The sequence below is a fragment of the Lepisma saccharinum genome, chromosome 30, assembly GCF_977018435.1.
Source record: "Lepisma saccharinum chromosome 30, izLepSacc3.1, whole genome shotgun sequence".
NCBI classification, from domain to species: Eukaryota; Metazoa; Arthropoda; class Insecta; order Zygentoma; family Lepismatidae; genus Lepisma; species Lepisma saccharinum.
Window position 1 is genome coordinate 30,814,534 of NC_139258.1, and position 18,303 is coordinate 30,832,836.

The following is an 18,303-nucleotide window of genomic DNA, read 5'->3' on the forward strand; positions in this document are numbered from 1 at the left end:
CTTTTGGCAACTAAACTGTATTTGTCAGATAGAGCAGTTCAGTAATTTCTTACTTAACACATTTGTTGTTTGGCCTACAGTCATTACTAGAGCTGAGTAATTCTTTTATTGCTTTTTAATGAACATGTAGAAAGAGAGGAATCTGAAACAGCTTGTGTGAGAAAGTGGTTTTGTAATAAACTGCAAATGCTTCTTAATTTTACTTTTTATAGTTTTTAATCACTACAAAAGTGAACAATAATGTTTGTCTTTCATACCTTTATTTCTTTCTTTTTCAAATGTTGTATGATTTGCCAACTAGCTTTAATGTTCATAATTTGGAAAAGAGACACGCAGTAGTATATAAATATGGAGAAACTAGTACTCACTTATCTGCGAAACTGTTTTTTGTTCGTTCTATCAGTTTCAGTGACCACTGCCACCATCCTTGTTGGAACTTGCTGTACTGTTGCTTGGCGTGCATCTTTTGTTTGTAGTCTCCGGCTATTTGTAGTCTCTGGGTCTGTGTCGTCTGCTATGTCCCGGCATTAACTGTTGTAGTAGGGGAATCCCAAGTGTGGTGTGCTGTCCGCTATCGATGTTTAGCTCGTGCGGGAAGTGCATTATTGCATGTGTTTCCTTGATTTTGGTGTCTACGAGTGTGTGAGCAGTGTGTTTGACCTGAACCTTTTGAATTTTATCGCTATGGTATTTGATGTGTTTGGCAAGACTAGTAGTGGGTTGGGCTTTTTTCGCATTTTTCACACCAAAATCAAGGAAACGCATGCCATAATGCACTTCCCGCATCAGCTAAACATCGATGGGACAGGCACACCACACTTGGATTCCCCTACTACAACAGTTAACGCCGGAACATAGCAGATGACACGGACGCAGACGTACAGTAAACAACAGGGCACCTCGCGGCAGCCAGAGAACTACAAACAAAAAACACACGCCAAGCAACAGTACAGCAAGTTCCAACAAGGATGCTGGCAGTGACCACTGAAATTGATAGAACGAAGAAAAAACCGTTTCGCGGATAAGTGAGTACTAGTTTCTCCATATTTATAGCTTTAATGCATTAGGCACAAATGTCAAGGTCCAGTTTTCGAATACTCATAGTCAGTGCTCGAAAAATCCCAGGTCGCCATGATGACTAAAAATTTCTACCTGGCGACTGTGATCTTATGGTGTAATATGTACGAAATTTTGATGATTCTAAGTTCAAATTACAGTACAGCGTAAGTTAGCAAATATTTTTTTTTTTTTTAAATCAACGTTGTGAACATTCAAGAGAGTCAGTAATAATTTCTTGCTCTTTGTCCCCCAATACCCCATTTTCTTTTTTCTCGAATGATTTAGCGATGTTTTGAATACCGTGATGATCAGCTTCATATACAGAGTGTTTCAAAAGAAGCACAACCCAAACTTTGAAAATGTATATCATGAAAACCGTAAGAGATATTTTTCAATGCTTAAAATTATCAGTTTTCTCCATACAGAAAATTTAGATAAATGAATAACTGGCGGAAGGCAGCGTTAAAAAATTTCCAGAAATTCTCTTTTGAATGAGAAAAATACGTAAGAAATTGTGGAAGGGTCATAATTAGATGTCTGATGACTGATGCCATGTCAATCTGTCATTAGCGACCAATATTGGTCATGTGCAACATTTGATGGATTTTTTATTGGGGATTTTTTGGGTTGAGTGAAAAAGTGCCATGTTTAGGACATGTATGGCAATGCTGGCAGGTCGAAATATTGTCAACAGATGCACACCACATGTGCCTAAGTATTGATTATACATTTACGTGAAAAATCGTAAACCAAGATTTTGTGCCGAAATTGGACTCTAGTCTGCCTCTGGTTACACTGAATTCTCTTCGCTCACTTTCGACGCTACTATGCCTGTTCTTTTAATTAATTCAGCATGGCATATTCTTTGGAGCAGCGCATGTGCATTGCTGAAGAGTATTTTACTACTCATTCTTACACTCATGTGCAAGAGGTTTTCCAAGAAAAATGCTCTGCTTCTGCTGTACCTCACAAAGCAACTGTTTTACAACTAGTCAAACACCAACAAATGATCCCACAAATTGTTAAGAGTTGGTATTATTATTGAAGATTAGCACACACAGGAGATGTACTACATAAAAATTTTCAGCGAAAAATGCAGGCTCAACCAGGACTCGAACCTGGGTCTTTGGCATACCGTACGATTTCTCTAACCACTGAGCTACTGAGCCGGCCTGGCCTCGCCTGATTTCTCGCTGTCGCTGTTTTACCTGTGTGGAATCGTATTTGCCAGTGCTACCTCAATGGCTTCTGTTGCCTTTGAAACACAGTAGACTTCGACATTACCTGGTTCCTCCCAGCATAGAGATGTTAATGCATTTTTCGGTTAAAATTTCTACGTAGTACATTTCCTGTGTGCCTGATCTTCAATCAACGTCGAAGTCTACTGTATTTCAAAGGCAACAAATCCTGTTGCGGTAGCACTGGCAGAGAAGATTCCACACAGGTAAAACAGCGACAGCAAAAAATCAGGCGAGGTCAGTCTCAGTAGCTCAGTGATTAGAACAATAGCACGGTATATCAGAGACCCGTGTTCGAGTCCTGGTCGAACCTGCATTTTTCGCTTAAAATTTCTACGTTGGTATATATTGTTGAAAATCAATTCTCAGATGTTTTCAGCAAATTAACAATATTTATTAAAATAATGTATTTGCTTTTATTTGGATACATGCTAACATAAATTTATTAACCCAGTGATATTGTACATGATTCGTTTAGTGCAAAAAACCTGGTGTAAATACCTCTTACGGTTTTCATGATTTACATTTTCAAAGTTTGGGTTGTGCGACTTTTGAAACACTCTGTAGTATGCACAATTGCTAGTATTAGGTAGTTTCCTGGCACCTAGCTTTGAAGAAAATTTTTCGAGCACTGCTCATAGTACATCACATATAATCACAACCTCCTCTCCAACACTGGTTGCAAATGCATAAAAGCTGAGTTCTCTTCCATATTTGAATTTTTACCTTTCAAGGCAGTTTTTCAATGTCTTGTCAACTTTTTGGTTAGTCTACTGCCAGTTGGCGTTTACCTCCAGTCTTAACCAGCACTGAGTTGTTCAATGTGAAAATAAGAAAAGGTTGTCTGCCTGTAGGTTAGGCATGTAACAATTAGAGTTGGCAATGTGGGGTGAAGAATTCAATCACTGAATTTCTTGAAAACATTTCCGTGCATTTGAAAGTCTGTGCTTTAAAATTCTAAAGAAAGAAAAATAATAAAATCAGCTATTAGCAAACTTACAAGTTTCTTATTGCATTGAAAATTAAGTGTGTCATACCTTCATGTGTATATAAATGAACAAAAAAAAATTAAATATCATCATATGCATTCTAACATGAGAAATAAGGAATTTTATTCATACCATTTTCACTTGAAGAATAACTGTTGGTTTTCTTTGCGTGTACGTCGTTGGAGGCACATAGTGGTTTGAATCCCACTTTAAACTGTAGGCCCAGTCCAGATTAGTCTTTCTGTGCATAAAGTGGACTTAAAACAACAATTCATTCATTCATTCTTTTCGTGTACGTATATTGTGATGTTCATGCTATTCTACCTTGTAAGTCATATGTTCTTTCATTTAAGGCTTCCGATGTCTCCGAAGAACCGTACACTCAAACGTCACCACTCCCCAGCCCAGCCAGCACCATAGAGTCTCTGACTCGGGAATTCGAACATTCCCTGGATATTCGATCAGCAATAAAGGGGCAGTATGTTGTGAAACCCCAGGTGAGTAGTAGGCATTTCACTGTCACCTATTTTTAGTGTAAATATAGTGGAACTCAGATTTTACATTTTATTGCATTATACATTCACATTTCGTGGTCCAAACACTGTAAAAATATTATAAATATTTAACCCAGTTTTTAATTCTGAGGTTAATTCAAACTTCAGAAAGTTTTGCTTCAGTAAATAAAATCTAAATTTCATGTTTGCGTCTATTTGGCATTTTGCAGTTCATTTTGCATAATTTAATGACAAAACATGGTAGGAAAACGCACCACACACATTTCAGAAACATTAAAAACGAACATTACAACATGTTATTTCACATTTCTTGTTTTCGTCAAAAACTAAATATGCACGCCTCTAATAATTTTCAAAAGTAGCCTGAAGCTGAAGCACAGTTAGAAATTGAAAGTCCAGTTAACACTAATAGGTAGAGGCATGCAAATTTCGTTTTTGACGAAAACACGAAATATGAAATAACATGCTGTAATGTTCATTTTTCATGTTTCTGAAAGGTGTGAGGTGCATTTTTCTACCATGTTTTGTCACGAAATAATGCGAAATGAACTGCAAAATGTGAAATATACTCTTAAACACGAAATTTACCGTTTATATACCGACGCGACACTTTCTGAAGTCTGAAGTATCCTGTGAGTTATGCAATTCACGGAAAATTGCTTATTTCTGCTGTAAATATTTGAGAAGCAAAAATGGACCCCTTTACACAGGAATAAACATAATACTCTGGTAACGACATAAATGTGCTATTAGAAGGGTTAAGTTTATTTTGTGTAATAAGTGCAGTTTTTAAATCAAATTTAGGATTATATTCACAATTTTAAAACCAAAATGTCATTTTATATAGCACTTTTGATGTGATTATTCACCGCTATAACACCGAAATTGTATTTTATTTACCGCTTTTGAACCCGAAATCGACTCTGTTTTTGTACCGAAATTTTGCTTTTTTACCAAAAATATGTGCCTCTACTGATAGGAATTGAAGCTTTCCTGGCATCATGATACAATCATATGTTCTTGGGAGATCAGCTTTGTAAATAAATGCCAACTTGACGTAGCTCATCTCCTGAGAACACTTGTTGGTAAACATTAGTACACTATTTCAAGCATTATTTCATTGCACAAGACAGATAATTTTTACTTGAATAGATGTTAATTTTAATTCATTGTATGTAAATGGAGTATCTTTATATTAGGATGATGATCACTCAAAAGCAGAAGGTCCAACAATGGAAGACTTGGAGAGGGAGAGAATAGAAAGAATGAAAAAGGCAGACAGTGAAAAATCTAGTCAAACCTCTGGAAGTCCAAGAGGTTCTATTTGCAGCACAAATGAGACTGGTGTGATCAACAAAATTAGTCCAAGGACGACGAAGGAACGAAGGAAATCCTTGGATGCTGATGATGAGATCATGACGCAGCTCAACATGGTTGTTAGAACTCGTACTGATTCAGGGAAGCAGCTGACAGATCTGGTAAGTAATGTTTCCCTTAATGAACAATTTATTATTATGTGGATGTTCTTTGTACAAATCCTTCTTAACCCCTTCATAAAATGAATCATATGGCGACAAAGGATGAAATAAATGAAAACTGAGCTGGTTTCGGCCCAATTCTGGTTTTTCCAGTAATGGATGGAGCGTCAACGCACCTTACAGCACACAATCAACTATCAATTAATGAGTCATTCAATTAATTAGAAAATAAAATAATTAATTTTGAAATTCATGATTGCGACAATGATAAAACAAGTTACAACAGAAATAAATAACTAATAAACAACAACCCACTTTTGGGTCTCTTTTTATAATAAATAAAATTACATAAGACTAAGCAACACATTACACTACAAACCAACAATACTTCAATATCATTTTAATCTATATTCTCTTTCTTTTGTTTTATTTTTTTGGTAATATATTATGTATATTTTAATTAATAAATTAAAATAATGGAGATAAAAAGGCAGGTGAACCGTATATATGACATCCTGGTTTTTCGATACCCGGTGGAGGCATATGGTACTCAAATCCCACTTTAAACTGTAGGTCCAGTCCTGATTAGCCTTTCTATGCATAAAGTGGACTTGAAAATAAAAATTCAATGATGTCTTGGTTTATTTAAAGGTACCCGGACATTAAGCACATACCCTCGAAAGTATGCAAATGGAGGTGGGCTTACTTTCAGGGTTCCCTCCCCCTTTTTAAAAGAAATAATTATGTGGATGTCTTGAGGGGAGGAGTTGCCTCTTTAAACATTAAAACTAGCAATTGCCACTAACATTACGTTAATTGATAGTTTTTGTTAGTGGCGACTCGGGTAAGAATACTACTTAATTTAGAATGTCAAGCAGCTAAGGGAGAGAGTTGTTGGTCATTATCTATTCCCATTTTAATTGTTAGTTTTGACAACTCAAGGGATGGGGTCATAAATTATTAACATACTTAGTAAGATCCATAAGGAACTATTTGTAAATATTCAGTGTAAAATGTTAATACAAATTCATTTTTTTATTATAACAGTTGTTATTTTTTATGTTGAATTTTTGAAAAATTCTTCTTGGAATCCTGGAATTATACTTAAATTTTGTCTGACACATAGATTAGCTATTATGATTGTGTCATAATGAAAACCTGGGTAACGGTTCCGATTGTTTTATGATTTCTCATAGCACAAAGACTTATCGTAGAATTTTGGAAATCATTGTCACACGAAATTTGAACCTTCCTTAAAGTAATGAGCACTGTTTGGACTCAAAAAAAGTTATTTATATTGAAAAAGACAACTTGAAAATCATCTTACGCACTTCTCATGGACAAGATATTCTCCGTCGACAAGTGACAGTAAATATCGTAGAAGCATGGGAATTAATGTAGAAGTAAATCGGAACCTTAGTAGAATGCATTTAGGGACTTTATGTTAATGCTAAGGGAACCAAACCTAACCACAAAAGCATATATTGAACAAAACCTTAAGTAATCACTAAAACTCCGGAGTATGTGTTAACAGACATACATCGAAATCGAACCATGTAAAAATTGCATTTGTAGCATGATGAAATCGCCATAAAACAAAAGGAACTTGGGCCAAAACCTGTATTGTAAATGAGGGGAAATATTTCTGCAACATGCTCTATTGTAAAGTTATGATAATTGTGACTCACAACGAGGGTTCGAACACAGATCAATGTCCTATCGATGGGGTTATGAGTCACCTCTGGAATCCCCACAATTTCAACAAGCTGTGTAAAGACCACAAGTGAAATAACTTTCATATGCAATATCATTTTGAATATTTTTTTTAATATATTTACTGTGTAACTTGACAGATTCCCACATGGTAATCAAACTCTTGTCATTTCTTTCCAAGCATATCTCCTGTTCCGATGGAGGATATTGCCCATTCTTCTGTGATAAACACAGCACGTAGACAATATTCTGTATGTAGCTTCATATGTAGAAATTGCATGGAGTCGAATCTGGCATCCTTGGTATCCTTATCATGAGACATTCACTCCTTTCTTCACCCCAGCTTTGAGGCAACATTATGTTCAGATTTTTTTTTTGCGAACAAATGTATAAGTAGAGAATAGTTTCTGTATATTTAATATTAGGGCTGAGCTGATACCACTTTTATCCAATACCGATGCTCATACTCTCACCAATTCCCATTGATACCGATACTTGAAAATTGAAATACAGTAAAACCTCGTTATTCTGGACTAATGGGGGGGATAAGTTGACCAGTTTAATGAAAGTCCGGAATAACTGAAATAACCTAATAGAACAGCAGAAAGTGTATTAAAACTCAGTTTATAGCAATAAAACAGAGGTATAGTGCTCTTTCACAATCTATAAGGTTTAATTAATGTTTGTGCTCAATCCGCACGCAATTTCAATTTACGCGTTAAGTTCAAGGGTTGCATAATCACATAATCAGATTTGTTTCTTGCGAGAAGGAGTAGTGAGATAGCATGAGCTAATAGTTCACAATTTATAACAGTTAATCCTCCTCAATCAAGTACACAAATTGGACTATAAGCACGTCGTATTTCGCTGTCAAACCACGTAACGGGACATACCTGTTTCTTAGTCCAGCACCCTTTATTCCTCGGGTCCATTAAATATAGCTTCGATGATCTATTGTGCTTCTCGTTCCTATCAGAAAATTGGTCCAAAACGAACCGTCAAATCCATTTATTGTAGCTCGCATCTAACTATACAATGAACGGGTAATTTCGCCTCAAGAACAGTTAATACCCACGTGCTTGCACTTCACTGCGTTTCGTGATAAAGGGAGAAGTATCACATATTGTCAAATTAACCTTCACAACTTCTTGTCTTATATGCAACATCCATCAACGTCGCCCCCAAACCTTGTTGCAAGCTTCACAATCCATAGTTCGCTCTTTGCTCCATTCTTTCTTGATATACACGTAATCGTCGACACATTGGAGGAGAAATGGTAGGTACGTGTATTCAATCTAACAGTCTAAAACACTGAAATATGTGAATTTGATCGAACAATCACCATTCACAAGAAGACGGCAATCACTGTTCTGGCACTGTATTTCTATCACGTACTGTGTAACAAAGGGCGTACATTCTTGCGATCAAACCTGGTAGCAAAAAGTTCACGGGTCAAAACTTGCTGCCACATGTAGAAGAACTATCACCAGTGGCGTAGCGTTATAGTACGCCCGGTGTTCCCAGATTTACAATTTCAAAAATGCTTAAATGCTGTGATTATAAAGTAAAACGTGACTTATTTCATATATGTTTGACCTTCATGGCATTATAATAGCTATTTTTCGCAATCCGCTTGCAACGCTCCACTCCCAACACTCATTCTAGCATCTCTTTTCAATGCCTTTTCCGGCTGGATGCCGAGCAGGTTCGGCGTACAAGACTCTATATTCCTTGCTGCCTTTCTGGAGGGAAAGCTTCGATTTCTACAGCATGCATGTAAATGCTCTCTCGTACGCCAGCGTACGGAGCAGAGAGGTCTACCATGACTGGTTCATGTGACCCTTCCTGCCTTCTGAAGCAGACGACAGCAGTAGAATTCCTACCCGGTTCTTCGCTCTTCGCGCTCATGCAATTCGTGCTATGTGATGCTACAATACGCAATATTGACTGACGTAACTTTACCAATCTCAAATATACTCTTCTTAATGGCCACTGCATTGTATGATTTATCGCACGAACAGCGATGTGCATTAGAAACTAAAAGATCAACACAGTTTTTGTCAAATAAGTTGGTGAAGTCCTCGTGATAGAAATTCAGCCTGTGGCTGCTCTACCACTTAACCCGCAAAACTATTAACTTTTTTTATTGTATTTTTTCATTATTATCTACCTACTTAATATTGTGTCAATGGAAATGTTTAACATTCATTTGAAAACTCTTAACATCGAATGGTCTCTGGACAAAATTATTTTAAAATGTTTATCAGCATTCTCAAGATGTAATAAACAGTGGTCTGAATTACTAATCGGCACTGTTACGTCAGTAGCGTGTGCGATATTTGGATCATTAACTCTGCTTTGCACAGTGCGCCAAGACGTCAGAGGTCCCTGGTTCGAATCCCGGCGTGAGCACGGGTGTTCTTTGCCAGTGTCCCTCCATCAATATCATCACTCATATTCATATTCGCAATTAACCAACAGTGGTAGAATAGCAAAATAAACTAAATCAATCAGTAGTTGGATCATCCACAACAATGACGTCTACTGTTGTGCAGAGGTGCTTGTGATTCAGGTAGATTTCTGAATGACTTGCGTCATGCAGAAAGGTATAAAACACCAGAGTTCAAAACATCTGTGGCATAGTGAGGCATCTAATTTTCTAGCTAAAACATACAATGATGATGTTTTATTGAAAACCCAGCTGACTTCAGGCAAATAAACAATACCTGTGGCGACTAATACTATACGTAAATTATTAAGCAAGAAAGGGCCGATCCTTCCTTCGGACTTGGCGTTCCCACCCGAAATGTCCATGCTACACCACTGACTATCACTTCAATGATTCCTAAGCATGCTGCATTGAATCGCGGAAGAACGAGCCGTATACCAAACTGACTCGGGTGATTGTGTAAAGCGACTGTTTTGCGTGCTCACACCTATCCTGCTCCTTGATCGACTGGCGAAGTTAAGAAAGAATAGTGTATCGTGTAAAGGGTCGGTGCTGCCATCTATTGAGAAAACATGGAAGCACACTGAAAAAAGGCAAACTACGCGGATCTATTCTCAAAGCACAGCGGCGAAGAGTTGGGACGTATTTTTCGAGTGATGTGACGGAAATTCGTCACATCATGGACAGTAAGTGTTTGCAAAGTATGCGTAACATTTAATTTAATGTCCACTATGTCGTCAAATCTTTGCTCTTTCATAGCCATCTTTAGCTTGGTTAAAAGGAAAAAAATCAGCTGGCGATAAGCTCGGAGAATATGGAGGGTGATTGATCACTGTCACTGAATGTTTAGCAAGGTATTGTTGTACAGACAATGTGTATAACAGAAACCATTGGCCAGAATCATAAAGGTCCTTCCTAACCTACTTCATCCTGTTTCTGAGTGGACCAAGCACTTCTTTGTAATACCACTGATTGATTGTTTGGTGTTCAGGGACAAATTCATGGTGGATCAGTCCTTGGGAATCAAAAATGAGATTAGCAGCACCTGTGCCTTAGATTTCGACATCTGTGCTTTTTTCTTTATGAGCAAGAACTGTCCTTTCCACTGCGCACTCTGTCTTTTTGTTTCGGGGTCATATTGTAAACACCAGGTTTCATCTCACCATACACTGCCTGTATCTTCTTTAACGTTTCGGTAAACGATTTACCCAATTTGCAACAAAACTTTATGCCGTTACGTTCCATCTTAGTGCAGGTATTTTGTACACCGCCTGCACACGACCTGCATCTGATGCATGCTTGCCCCAATACTGACTGCCTGTAACAGGTTGAAACATGCACTGACGGGAAGTTTAGATATAGCTCTTTGCAGGCAGTGTTGCCAGACTATGGTACCTTTTCTTTTTGACAGTTCGGTTTCTTTATGGGTGGACCTTGTATTTATTTCAATATAATTGTAATGGGCACTGCTACTGAAAAAAGCAACACGTTGGTCAAGGAGAGTATGGATTTATCTCCATGCTGTAAGTGGAAGCATTTTTTTTAAGTTCGTTATTAAGCTAGATACGATCTGTAAAAAATATGATGAATAATTATTTGTAAACTCCCACGTACTCCTTATGGACAAACAAATTCAACTTACGGCTAATCAACGGAAGTTTCAACTTTCCCTAACAGAAGCAAAATCTTCAACCCTTAAAAGAAGCAGGTGATGATCCAAAGAAGCCATACTGATCAACCACAATCAACATCATCTGATGACAATCATGTTGAGAAAGTATGTGCTGTGTTATGGAGGAATTATCATTGACTGTCTGTGAAATAGCAGAGTAAATCTCAAAAAATATTTTTGTTTGACAGTGAAATGAAAATACGTAAATGGCCTGAAGCATTGGCAAACAAAACTTGCTGTCTCATTGTAATTCCCCCGCACATTTGTTTCTATTGATCAGCAACTTTTCGTGAAGAATCAATGATTTCCTATTCCCCCATCCTCCCTACTCGCCTGCTTTCGACTATATCAAATTCTTGTTGTTTCTTCAAGTGGAAATCCACTCTAAAAGGTCCGCTTTTTGAGTCAATAGAAGAAATTTAAGAAAATTCGCTGCTGGACCGGCATTCTCTTTCCCAAAATACACACAAGGAAACATACTAACAGTGGAGAAAGTACTGAGAGTGATGTGTTAATAGTTAAGGAAGAATTCTTATGATATCAGTGTCATTAAGATTATGTGATCAAGTAAATCTACTAATGTAAAAAAAATCCTTTGAACAGACATTACACAATGAGTATCAAATTATACAGGATGTGTCACTCGCTCTCGGCCCCTGATTTTCTCTCATAACTTTCAAACTAATGAACGTAATTTAGTGAAATTTGATATGGACATGCCTTGCTGTACAGGAAGCATGACGACCTCATATCAAGTGTTGAAAGTGGTTGCCATGCCTGGACATGCCTCTCCATGTTTTGGAAGGTATTCATAATTGACCTTAAGTCTTACAGAAGCAGGCATCACACAGTTGCAGTAGAGAGTAGCACTGCCACACTTCCGCAAACATACTTCTGACATACCAATGTATGTCTGCGTCAAATTTCACTGAATTGCATCCGTTAGTTTAAAAGTTGTAAGGGAAAATTATGGGCCAAGAGCAAGTAAAATACGTGGTATATAAATTCAAGTATTCAGCTGACATTTTTTTCTTTCTTTTAAAAGGAAATTCTGGAGCAAGTTACTGTTCTTAACCTGGACACAGGAGAAAGGGTTCCATTAAGTGTTGCAGAAGACAAACTACCACAATGCATTAATCCCCTGTCTCTTCACATTATGAGATTGACATCAGAATATGTGAGGTATTAAATATTTTTTGATAAATATTATTTAAGAGTATTCCATTTTAAGTATATCAGATGTAACAGGCCTGGATGTATAATGTATTAGTAAATAACTAGTGTGTCAAAATTTTGTAGCACTCTTGTTTTTGCATGTTCATTTTCATTTTAGTGTTGGCAAGGAATAATATAAAACCATGTTCAATCAAATCACATAGTTCACTTTTTATATTGTATTTTATAGTAGAAATGAACTGATATGAATATAAAATTTGTACTGATACCAATAAAGTATCATTATAAAATTTGCCAGTAATGATAACCAATATTCTACTTATTATAGTTGTTTTTTTAATTTAAAAAATCTGAATAGTTAGCCCTGATGCACACGTGAAGGATTTTGATGCAAAGAGAGTTTCTTGCGTCTGGCATTGACATGCTCTTATGGATTGAGATTGACCCACTTATGTGCAGTGTTGTTTAAGAGCCTGTGTAAAGCAAGGTGAAATTTCAGGCTTACTGCAAAATATCTCTCAAAATCCTTCACATGTACATTGGAGCTTGAAGATTTACTTTACAACAAGGTATGTGAATTATATCCTTATGTTCATAAATATAACAATAAAACAACAGAATTTGGCACTAAGTTATATGCTATTTATAGATATGTCAGATAAGTAATGTTACTTATTGATACGTGTATTTCACCTTATACAGATTAGTTTGTTCCATCCCTACAACTATGTGTGTGGACCATCTAGTGTTTACACATGCTGTATGTTCAGAGAGTTCATTTACAGAACTCTTCATTGTCTTTGATAGGTTACCAATCACACACAGTACTATCAACTAGATTCAACTTGAAGGAGATAGCAAATATGCGATCTCTCGAAGGAATCGGAAATTTCAGTATTAATGCTTTTAAATTAAAATGTCTTGTGTCAGTGCCGTCTATTATCTAGCTTGCAATAGGATCCTGATTGCTGGATTGTAAAAATCAGTTGCAGGAGGCTACAACTCTGGATCCATTGCTTTATCATCAAATAAGGATCGCACCCATGCTTGCAAATGACATTGCAAACCACTATAAGGTAGAAGCCATAAATCACATGATCCATTCTTTGCAACAAAACAAGCCATTGTTTGTGTGTTTGCCTGAGCCAAGATTTCCAGCAAAGAGCAAAGTTGCCATGCCAGTTGCTCTTGCCTGGATACATTGACATGTGCCAGTTACCAATTTGCTATCTCCTGTATCAACATGGTTTGACACATTAACAGCCCCAGTTAATTAGTAGCTGGTTAACAAGTAGTATTAATAAGAATAAGTAGGTAGTCACGAGAGATCCTCAAACAGAAGAGGACCATATATTCAAGAAGAGAAAAAGAATAAAAGTAATTTTTCCATAAGAATGAAAGTCCTCCTTCACATAGTTGCCAATCTAGTGACTTCTAGATACGTCAACCCTTTTTATGACTAATAATTTTCTTTCTTTCCCCAATTTTGCAGCAATTCTAGCCTGGAAAAGGAGAAAGAATCTGATGAAGAAAGTGTTGACTTAAAGAAGTCATCAGTGGCCCCATGCGAAGATACTGATGTCAGTGTAGTGAAAAAGAGAACGTAAGTATATAAAACTTTTAAAACCAATACTTAAGACATTTTTAACTTCGTAATTTCATTGACTGTCACTTTGTAATAGCTTCCTTCTACTTAAGAGTAGATATGTATTGAAAATTCCTTGAACTAGTATTCTAAAAATTTGATCCCTCCTTTTTTTAATCATACGAGGGGGTGCTGAAAAGTTCGTAGCCCAACCCAGAAGGAGTGCACGTGGAATGATGAAACTTTACAGTTTTAAAGAACATATCTTGGTATGTACACATGCAAATTTTCATATTAATAACGGATTTGGTATTGTGGTTTTCAGGCCTCGGAAGTGATCATGTGTGCCCAGCCAGCGATTTTCACAAACATCGAGATCACAGCCGTCATCAAATTTTTGTTCCACCAAAGAAAGTCGTCAAAGCAAATTCATGAGGAAATCAGTGGAACACTACGGGACTCTCCTCCATCATATGCAGTTGTGAAGAAGTGGGTGGCACATTTTAAACGTGGCGATTTTTCAACAGATGATGCTCCACGTGAAGGAAGATCAAAAACAGTGACTGTTTCCAAAATCGTGGATGAAATTCATGACCTTATTCTTGAAAATTGCAGAATCTCAGCAAAACGTGTGGCAGAGATTATGGGCATTTCTTGGGAACGCGTTGGTGCCATAATTCATGATGACTTGGACATGCGCAAGCTCTTGGCAAAATGGGTTCCCAAAAATCTGTCAGCAGATCAAAAGCGTGAAAGAGTTGAGGACATCAAGGGAAGTCATTGCCCATTTTGAACGCAATGCCGACCCATTTCTGTCACGAATGTTAACCATGGATGAAACATGGTTGTACCACTACGATCCTGAAACGAACTAACAGTCAATAAAGTGGCGGCACTCAGGTTCCCCTTGCCCCAAGAAGTTCAAGATGCAGAAGTCGGCTGGGAAGTGTTTGCAACATTCTTCTGGGATAAGGATGGAGTCGTACTCATAGGCTACCTGCCCAAGGGTCAGACATTTAATGCAGAGTATTACTCTGCATTACTCACAAAATTGAAAGACAAATTGAAAGTGCAACGCCGCGTAAAAATGAAAAAAGGAATTCTGTTCCTGCAGGACAATGCCCCTGTCCATCGAGCACTGCAAACACAAGTGAGATTGCATGATCTAGGGTTTCAATGTCTAGATCATCCCCCTTATTCCCCAGACCTAGCTCCGTCAGATTATTTCCTATTCCCCAAACTCAAACAACACTTGAAAGGACGCCATTTTGGATCTGATAAGGAGGTGATAAGCGCTACGGAACAGTAGTGTGTGGAACCACCTTCAGAATTTTTTTTCACTGGTCTGCAAAAATTGGAGCACCATGCAAGGAAGTGTATTGCACTTCGGGGGGAGTATGTAGAATAACTGTAAAATTTCATCATTCCACGTGCACTCCTTCTGGGTTGGGCTACGAACTTTTCAGCACCCCCTCGTATGAACCATGAATGAAAAATAGAATAGTGAATTTCTTTTAGATGTTATCATAAAAAGTTTTTGGACTAAATCATTAGCCCATAATTTTAGCCACCCAGCTAAACTCAGCAGGTTATGATGTGTAGGTAATTAACATAGTGTTGCCACCTCTGTTGTCAGTGAAATGTGCTATAAATAGGGACGTGAAGTTTTTGTTTTAACGATAACACCGAAAAGTTGAGGAGAGCAAAATAAAGTGTTTAAAATGTATTTGGGTAGGTTAAGGAGGCAAGTTTTTGGTGTTTCAGAATTGCGAAATAACACGAATTATGCCATTTTTCAGAATAACACCGAATTTGGACTTTAACGTGAAAAATGCCGCAAAATATGCACTATAGGGATGTGACGAAGCTGAAAATTTACCGATCCCAATGTACTCACCGATAATTTTTGGAACCGATACCGATATTTAACTGATTCCAATACATAAAAAAATTATTCAACAGAAATGGGATGTTATTTTCAGCATGACAAAAATAAATTTGCTATGTATATTTCTATTGGATACATTTGCATCTAAAAAGAAAGTGGTTATGTGAACCTTTAAGAAGAACATAGATTCTCAAGAGATTTAACATTAGTACACAAGCAGTTCTTTGAAATGCAAAATTAATTCTTGTTCTTAATGTTGTAAATATAATGCTGGCAGATTGAACTTCAGAAACAGGTATGCCCAAGAATTTTCTCACCACTTGCTTCAGGTTTGGATACTCACTCTTGAATTTCCAATACAACAGCGGATCCTGGTCACATGGAATAGTTGGTTCAGCAATGTACTGTTTTATTTCTGATTTTGAGGTAGGATTATCCTCTGAATGAGAGTTTGCAATAATTTTATTACAAAAAGTCTACAAATGATGAAAAATCATAACCTAATTTTCAATAAATCTTACAAAACTAAAATATAAAACTTATTAGAAGGTAAACTCTAATATAATCTGTACCAGTTTAAATATCGGATTTTTGCCGATGCCGATATGTGAATTTTTGCCGATTTTCATACATCTGTAATCGGCTTCGGCACATCCCTAATGCACTATAAACTGGGCTTAACACTTCTTCTGTTCAAAAAGAACTACCAGAAGCGCTATGAAATTTGTCCATTTCAAGAGTCTAGCTAGTAAAAGTTCGTTTCGAAAAAGTTTGTCATGCTTCATGTATTGCAGTTTGGTGCAGAAATGACTGACAGTGCTTTGACCTCGTCCTGAAGTAGAATTTGCCACGGAGATCTTCTCAGAAGGGAAGTTCCGCAGGAACGGGAAAATTTTCAGGGAGAAACACCTGTTGTGTGGGGAGGGAATAGGGGTGTGGGTGTATGCGAGTACACGAAACTGTATTTTGAGTTCTGAGAGGGATTTTTTGGCATTGTTAGGGAAATTTCAGTTAGTCAGAATCACTGAAGCTGTATGATTTTTGCAGTGTCTTTCATTTCCTTTTCCTTGTGTGGTGTACTTCGTAGCATCCGAAAGCCAGCAGTGAATGCAGTAGTTTGCTTCTGAAAGACTTTATGCTTCAGATAGAACTACATTATTGTGGAATCACTGAATTTCAAAATAACGTGGGAGCAGAAGGATTCCTTGATGAAGCGCAACGGAAGTGACAGGCTGTTTCACATCCACTTTATGGAACTGGACACTAATCAGTACTGGACCTACAGTTTGTTGAATCTGAACCACTGTGGTGCCTCCACCAGGTATTGATCCCGAGACCACTTGATCAAGGTGGCGACACTACCAGTACGCCGTCGGGGAGGCCCAAGAACAAAAGTAATATGAATGTAGCAAGCCGGCAACTTTCTGTCGTCGAAGGCTTCGAGAAGCTTAAAAGAAGGGGAGAAGACATGGTGTACATCACACTTCGAACTGTGGAAGCCTTTGTTAAAGCAATCATTCCATTAGAGTGAATGGAAAAATACTGTTATCTTTTAATTTAGAAGGTTTTTTTTATATAGGAATACTGTGAACATTTACTATGCACCATCTGTGCATGGAAAATCATCAATGGTATTGTAAACTGAAAAGTGAATTTAAGAAAACAATTTTTGAAAATTTTGTTCTGTGAGAATGAAAGTTTTGAAATTTGATTTTGATCAAAGATTTGGGTGATATCCTTCAATAAACATTTCATATTTAGTGACCGATGAGATGAAATAGTTTTCCAAATGCAAGAAATTTCGTAATTTTTCTCAAAGGTAAGCCTTCGATTTATTTTTGTCATTAAAACTAAAATTTGCCTTCATTTTCCATAACTAAAGAAATGTGAAAATCTTATGCATAGAAGAAACCGTAAAAATGCATGTAAAAATTACACTGATTTTCAATTAATAATACCGAAATTTGCTTTAAACCGCGAAAAATAACCGAAGTGCAGTAAAAAATAACCCCGAAATTTAGGGAAAAATAAAACGTAAAACTTCACGTCCCTAGCTATAAAGCCAGAGAACCCTTGGTAAGACATGTTTTATTTTTCCCATCATTCATCCTCATGGTCATGATTAACTCAAGAAATAGAAAATCGATTTAAAAAACTGAAGTGGAAAGAAATAAATCTTGGTATTTTTATGTATTACTGCCTTAAAATGTCCTGTGTAAATGTACATATCATTTTTCCCACAGGTCACAGCTAAAGAAATTTTTGGGTCATACAGTGAAGAAAACCATGGACAAAGCAAAGTCTATTGCACAAGAAGTTTCACATGCACGCCATAAAGAAGATGTAATGGATATAGTTGATGAAGTGTCACCTGGAGAACAAATTTTGAAAGTGAGGATTTTTCCTGTCTTAATCTTGTGAAATATTGTGTTTATATATGAAACTTAAGTTTTCCTCTTGAATTTCCAAATTATTTGCTGCATGAAGGTAAAATATATTTTTAGTTATTTTGATTTTTTCAATTTTTAACTTGCACATTAA

The 18,303-nt window shown here is 36.9% G+C and overlaps 1 protein-coding gene across 1 annotated transcript in view; it reads left to right on the forward strand.

Annotated features, from left to right (window-relative positions):
* The window catches only part of LOC145981971 (WD repeat-containing protein 44), a 51,651-nt gene that overhangs the window by 9,416 nt on the left and 23,932 nt on the right, over positions 1 to 18,303 (forward strand). The window contains exons 4-8 of the mRNA XM_083115478.1: positions 3,640 to 3,783; positions 5,001 to 5,279; positions 12,159 to 12,295; positions 13,782 to 13,892; positions 18,006 to 18,153. Coding sequence (XP_082971604.1) covers positions 3,640 to 3,783; positions 5,001 to 5,279; positions 12,159 to 12,295; positions 13,782 to 13,892; positions 18,006 to 18,153 — 819 coding nt within the window. The remainder of the gene's footprint in view (positions 1 to 3,639; positions 3,784 to 5,000; positions 5,280 to 12,158; positions 12,296 to 13,781; positions 13,893 to 18,005; positions 18,154 to 18,303) is intronic.